We start from the raw sequence: 6,854 nt of genomic DNA on the forward strand, positions 1-6,854 counted from the left end.
ACACCAGGCAGGACAAGAATTCCCCCTTGAGTTACTGCCTACGTTCACTGCTTTCAGCCATCTGATGCTGGTGCGCATAGATACACACAGCACCATAAAGAGGAGACGCCAAGGTTTTGAATCGGGGCCATGGACAGGGACGAGCTGAAGGTTGAGAGGCGAGGAGGATCAGAGCCCAAGAGCAGTTCCAGAAGAACCTCCTGCCTGCATGATCCCTGCTCCCTGCTCCCTGCTCCCTGCTCCCTGCTCCATGCTCCTGCCTGCATTATCCCTGCTCCCTGCTCCCTGCTCCCTGCTCCATGCTCCTGCCTGCATGATCCCTGCTCCCCACGCGAGCTGCCTCAGCACTGACCTGGGGCCTTGAGCTCAGCGTCGATGAAGCTGAGCAGCTCCTGGCTGATGCTGCAGTACGGAACGGGCCAGGTCAGGAATCGGTGGTAGGTGCCGGCTGCTTTCAGAAGAAGGTCTGAGTCCGGCGGGAAGTGTGGTGTCTGCAATGCAGAGGGAGAGGCAAGCAGAGAAGTCTGGGCGGGAGAAAGTGCACTGATATTCCAGAGCAGAACCTGCTACTTTTCTGGAATGTTCCACAAAGGGCACACACTTCCCGGCAGCTGCATGTCCAAGAACAAGGTCAGGAAGGACTGGAAGTAACCCACAGGCAGTGAGTTACAGATAGGCAAGAGGGTGCCAGGGGTGTCTCTACCGTAAGGGCCTTGGTTTTATTAAAGTAACACAGTTTACCCAGTTCAGGAGAGCAGCGCTCTGAAAAGCTGGAGTCATCTTAAATGGGGCCGCTGCTGCCTCTCACATGTCTAAACCAGTGGCTGGCAAACTGCAGTTCTCGAGCCACATGCGGCTCTTTGGCTCCTTGAGTGTGGCTCTTCCACAAAATACCACGTGCGGGCGCGCATGTACAGTGCGATTGAAACTTCATGGCCCGTGTGCAGAAGTCGGTATTTTGTGGAAGAGCCGGTATTTTGTGGAAGAGCCACACTCAAGGGGCCAAAGAGCCGCATGTGGCTCGCGAGCCGCGGTTTGCCGACCACGGGTCTAAACCACATTTATCCTTATGAGAGAGAAACATTTCTCTGTGAAGTGAATTGACTCAATGTGCACGGACTCATTTGATGCCCCCGGTCTGGTGAATAGGGGTGATCACATTGGGTAAAACTGACCGCTGGGGCACAAAGTGAGGTGGGCATAGAAGCTGTTTAACGGGTCTACTCCATGGCGTGTGAGAGGCTGTGACTGGTTCCTCCATGGGCGCCAGATGTGCCAGGCACAACAGCATCCACATGAGTTACTGGAGACTCTCAAGACGGCTTATCAGCGGTTCTCAATCTGTGGGTCACGACCCCTTTGGCGGTCGAACGACCCTTTCACAGGGGTCGCCTAAGACCATCCTGCCTATCAGATATTTACATGACGATTCATAACAGTAGCAACATTACAGTTATGAAGTAGCAATGAAAATAATTTTATGGTTGGGTCACAACATGAGGAACGGTATTTAAAGGGCCAAAAGGGTGAGAACCACTGGCTTAGCTGAAGCCATCAGAAGGTTGACAGGCATCAGGTGTCATTGATTGACAGCTTCTCTCCCAGTGTTTATCCTCAGAGTCGTGAGGGAGGCCTATGCCTGCCCTGGGCGGGTTGTTCTCTCTCCTCCCCCAGCTCCCAGCCTGGCCCACCCTGGAACTTACACAGAGGACCGTGGAGTAGAAGAGCAGGGCCAGGGGCGTGAAGAGGTCATAGGAACCCTTCTCTTGGACCTGTGGAGAGGACAGGAGAGGAGGGTGAGGCTCACCTACGGGTGCAGAACAGAGCAGCGCGTCCTTGTTTTATTGTTGTTGTTTTTTTAATACATTTTTATTGATTTCAGGGTGGAAGGGAGAGGGAGAGAGAGATAGAAACACCAATGATGGGAGAGAATCACTGATTGGCTGTCTCCTGCACGTCCCCCACTGGGGATCAAGCCCACAACCTGGGCATATGCCCTGACTGTGACCTCCTGGTTCATAGATCAATGTTCAACCACTGAGCCATGCAATGCAACCACCAGAAAAAATCCTGACTAGAGAATTAGAAATTAGAAAAAAACTCCACGCACAACGGCCCCTTCCAAACTCAACCACTGCTAATGTTTCAGCATACTTCTCCTTACAGTGTTTCCCTGTGTATTTTCCTCTGCAAAGTCATCACAGTGTGCATATTTTTACTCTTAATGTCTTTTACATGTAATATTATAGATGAGTTTGTTTTGTTACATGATCTCTAAGCCCACCTCTTGTTCCCCTTCTGGTTATACATTTACCTGTTACCTGCATTGTAAAGTTGTTGTTTTTTTCCAGTCTGTTGTTTGCTTTTAAATGTATGGATTATTTGTGTACATAAATTATGTGTTAATTTTTTCCTTTATGGATGTTTGCTTTGTCATGCAAGGATCATGTGAATACGCATATATTTTCTTTGAAGCTTTATTTTCTTAAATTTAAGTCTTTAAGACATCGAAAATTCCATTTGCTGTATGGTATGAATTAGGAATCTCACTCTGTGTTTTTCCAAGTGTTTCATCAATTTCCCCTAAGCCATTTAATAAATATTACTGTTGTAATTTTATTACATATTCAATTGTGTTAATACCCTTGGATAATATCCATTATTTTTATTAGCTGTATAATATTCCTTCTGGTAGATACCTATACTGTATTAGTTTCATTTTAGACATTTGAGGTTATTTCTTGCTATTTAATTACTTTTGCAATGAAAACCTTTGAGCAAATTTCTTTTTCTATAATTTGTATGATTTATCTAGGATACAGTTCAAGAAGTGGAATCAATCGAGATTATAAACATACTTACGATCTTTTAAACATATTGCCCCATTGCTTTCCAAAAGGATTTTGCCATTTATAAGATCTCATATGTTTGAAAGTGCCAGCTTCACTACAACCTTCTCTGCATTGCTTATTATAATTTTTTGCTAATTTGCTAGGCAAAGGCTGTCTCATTATGGTTTTAATTTGCATTTGTTCTATGATCACGGGGGCAACATTTTTCCTGTATATGTTTAAAGTTCTAGTTATTCTTTTGTGCACTCTTTTTTTTAGAGCGCCCACCCACCACAGCACATACACACCTGAGCCCGGGTTTTTTACTTCTTCGGCCTTTCAGCCCCGTCTAGCGCTCACGAGCTGACGCCTCAGAGGCAGCCCCGCATCCCCGCTGCCTGGTGACCTCGCAGGCTCAAATGTAAGGTTCTCCTTTTCTTTTTCCTGAATAGACCATGTGCCTGCTCCCCTGTCACTGCACAGTAGTTGATCCTTTACATTTGGGCTGTGCGTTAAGCACTCCAGGGGAGGGTCAGCTCTCCTAAGTGGGTTTGCATATAAACACACCAGGTAAATGGTGGTGCTAGAGCTGGGACCTTGGGAGTCTTGATAAACCAGTACTTTCTTCTTATAGGTAAAGGGTCAGCTAATAGAGAAAGGCCAATGTTTTGCAACTCAGTCATGTATTAAAAAGCAAAACTTTAGCTCAGCTGGTGTGGCTCAGTGGTTGAGCGTCAACCTATTACACCAGGAGGTCACAGTTCGATTTCCAGTCAGGACACATGCCCGGGTTGCAGGCTGGATCCCCAGTAAGGGGCGTGCAGGAGGCAGCCGATCAATGATTCTCACTCATCATTGATGATTCTATCTCTCTCCCTCTCCCTTCCTCTCTGAAATCAATAAAAAATTGAAAACACACATAAATAACAACAAACCTTTAAAGAGAATTCTTCAGGAAAGAGCCAGAATCCTCCCTAGGGACTCAGCTGTCCTGGAACCCCAGCCCAGCTCAGCTCTGACTGCACTCTTCCTCTTAGACGTAAAGGCCCATTGACTGACCTGTCAGAGGAGGTCTCCGTTTACCTCTCCAATCAGTCTTTGTTTTCATGGATCTTTTTGAGGAAAGGAATCCAGCAAGGCTTCCTCCCCCTCTCTAGTCAATACCTTGACACACACGCAAGCAGCTTAAAGGACCCTGGCTCACGTACCACGTGTTCTCATTGCGAGGCCCACATCCCTGCCCAGAACCCTTCGATCCATGGCTGACACCGAGCTCGCAGGTTCCCGGAGCCTCTGCCAAGCCCCTCGGCGGCCCAGGCACCCCAGAACCGACATTCTGTGGGGGCCTCTTTCTTGACCACGCGGCCGATCCCAGCTCACCGTCACCCCTGGCCAGCCTCACCTCTTGTGTCTTCTGCAGGATCTGCTCCAGGAGGATGAGGAAGTGGCCCGGGTCCCTGCTGACCAGCTCCTGCAGGCTCCAGCAGTTCAGACACAGCCCGGCTGGGAAGGGAACGGCCAGCGGTCAGATTCCTTTATGAAGTAAGAGGCTCCGAAAATCGTATCAACACTCAACCCTATCAATCGTATCAACACTCAACCCTATCGTGCCCATTAAGACATAATGACAAGTTTTTTATTCTTGGAAACTCAAGAGACACAGAGAGGGGTTGGGGTCCCCCTTAAGGGCTAATGAGTGGACAAGATTCTGGTCCCTGTACCTCCCTCCAGAGGGCACCAGGTCTCCCACCACCACCTGCCCCGCTTCCTACAGGGGGAGCTGGGAAGGAGGTGCCGGGAAGGAGGCCAGAGGCAGCGACTGCTGGAAGAAAAGGGAGAGGAGCCACGGTGACCCCCCCACCCCAACACAGGCTGAGTCCCTGACAGCCGGGGACTTCCCGGGACTGCCTGGACCGGAGCCCAGGAGCGGGAAGCCACATTCATTTCTATTTTGAAAGTTAGAATGAACACTTTGTCATTCTAACTTCCCCACACTTTCTTATTGTGTCAATAAGAATTCTAATTTCTATTTCCCTGCAGTCAGCAAGGGTAAACCCCTAAAAATTAAAGGGGTGGTCATGGAGGCGCTTGTGCATGCATGTGTGTGTATGTGTGTGTGCGTGTGTATATGTGTGTATGCGAGTATGCATGTGTATGTATGTGTGTATGTGTGTATGCGTGTGTGTGTATGAATGTGTGTGTGTATGTGTGTGTATGTGTGTGTGTGTGTGTGTGTGTGTGTGTGTGTGTAGTGAGAGCAGCAGGGGCAGAAGTGGTTATACCAGGGGTTTCATGGAGCTCCAGCCCCTCCTCATGGTGGGGGCTCCTCCCAAAGTCCTGGAGGCCCGAACAGAGTGTTTCATGTGGTCGTGGGATTTTGTAAATTTGTGAAAGTCAGATATTTGTGTGTGATTTTACTTAATGACGGCCCTCTCGATTCTCTGAGCTCACGCTCCATCGACACCTGGGAAGGAGGCAAGAAGAAAAATACTACCACCTATTGACCAACTCCTATGTGTCAGGCCTTGCATACCCATCTCCACTGGGCCTCCCACCCTCCCTTCAGGAAGGTGGTTTCTGTTGTCATTATTCTCATTTACAGACACGGCAGCTGAGGTCCTGAGAGGTTAAGTGGCTCACACAAGTTCATAGAGCCAGCGAGAGAGAGTTTAATTCAGATCGGGTTAATTCCTAAGGCCAAGGAAAGCCTCCAGAGGAGGTGACGTCTGAGCTGAGACCTGGATGAGAAAGAGGCAGTGGGCACAGTTCTGAAGGAGGAATCCCAGGCAGCAAGTGCAAAGGTCCTGAGGTAGGAACGAACCAAGATGTGTTCAAGGACCAGTGGGCATCTCTCTCATGGGGCAGTTAGGGAGGCAAGTGAGATATGGGATAGAAAAAAGAAATCTTTACAAGCATAAGAATTATTACAATTAGCCACCAGCCTTCGGGGAAACAACTGTCCCAGCCTGCGGATACCTATTTCTCGGTCCTGGGGAACATGGAGCACAGAGGCCTCCTACTCCCTGTGAACAGAATTCCACTGAGAGCCGCCTATGAAGTCCCAGCTGCTCTTTCGGAACCAGCCGATGTGGTATTTCCTAGCAGGTTAAACAACGACGATGCTTCTAGCGAATGCTAAGGAAGCAAGATGCAGCCCTGAGCAGGATGAGGAAGACAGCACGGGCGACAGGAGAAACTGCTGCATCCGGAGGGCCTGCCTCCATCGGGGGCTGTGCCAAGCACCTGTCCAGGTGAGGTCCAGGGGTTTGCAAAGACACACAGAGTTGGAGCCAGAATCTGCCCGGTCCAGGGCTCACTGTGGCCCCCGAGGCTTCCTTGAGCCTTCAGAGCGCCCCCCCGGCCCCCCTGCCCCCTCCCCCCCCCCCAGCTCTCTCAGACCTACCTGACCAGGAGGTGGAGCGGCGCCGGTTGAGGCTGAGTCCGTGCAGGCAGCGCTCCAGGGCGTGCTGGATGCGGTCCTCTGTGCACGTCGTAGCCCCTGGCTGCATCCTGAGTCATCGCCTGCGTGGAAACAGACACTGTCAGCCCTGGACCCCCAGGTGTGAGGAGCGCAGAGCCAGCAGGGCAGATGGCACAGACAATGCTGCCAGCCTTGCTATGGCCTGGGTGCTGTGGGCACAGCAGGCGGGGGCTCAGCTGCCTCCAGGGCTGGAATGGCTCCCGGGGGCGCTGCTCTGAGTGGCAGGAAGGAGTGTTCCTGCAGCCAAGGGCGCGATGCTACAGGAAGCGAGGGGTCAGGGACAGGAGTGGAGAGGTGTCTGCCCCAAGGCGGCCGGGTTTCCAAGCGCCTGGGGAATGCCCAGGGAGTGGCCAGACCCCAGTGGGCTGGGCAGCAGGACCTCCAGGAACAAGCAGAATGGCCTGGGGATTTTTCTGAATTTCCAGGCCTGCATCCCCCAGCCCCAGGGAAGAGCACGGAGATCCCTCTCAGGGCACCGGGGGCTCCAACGCCGAGGCCTGGTGGGGGCTGCCTCACGTGCCCCCCACCACACTCCCCGCTAG

General features: G+C 51.0%; 1 protein-coding gene across 1 annotated transcript; it reads right to left on the minus strand.

Annotated features, from left to right (window-relative positions):
• Positions 1-352: 352 nt before the first annotated feature.
• On the minus strand, positions 353-6,357 carry LOC102433265 (phosphoinositide 3-kinase regulatory subunit 5-like; the record flags this gene model as incomplete). The annotated part of the gene is made up of 4 exons (XM_006109125.1): positions 6,235-6,357; positions 4,234-4,334; positions 1,704-1,772; positions 353-491 (listed from the first exon to the last, which is right to left on the minus strand). Coding segments are annotated over exons 1-4 (415 nt in total), but the record flags the coding sequence as incomplete, so codon positions are not given.
• Between the last annotated feature and the right edge of the window lie 497 nt (positions 6,358-6,854).

This window comes from Myotis lucifugus, unplaced genomic scaffold, assembly GCF_000147115.1.
Source record: "Myotis lucifugus unplaced genomic scaffold, Myoluc2.0 scaffold_6201, whole genome shotgun sequence".
NCBI lineage: Eukaryota > Metazoa > Chordata > Mammalia > Chiroptera > Vespertilionidae > Myotis > Myotis lucifugus.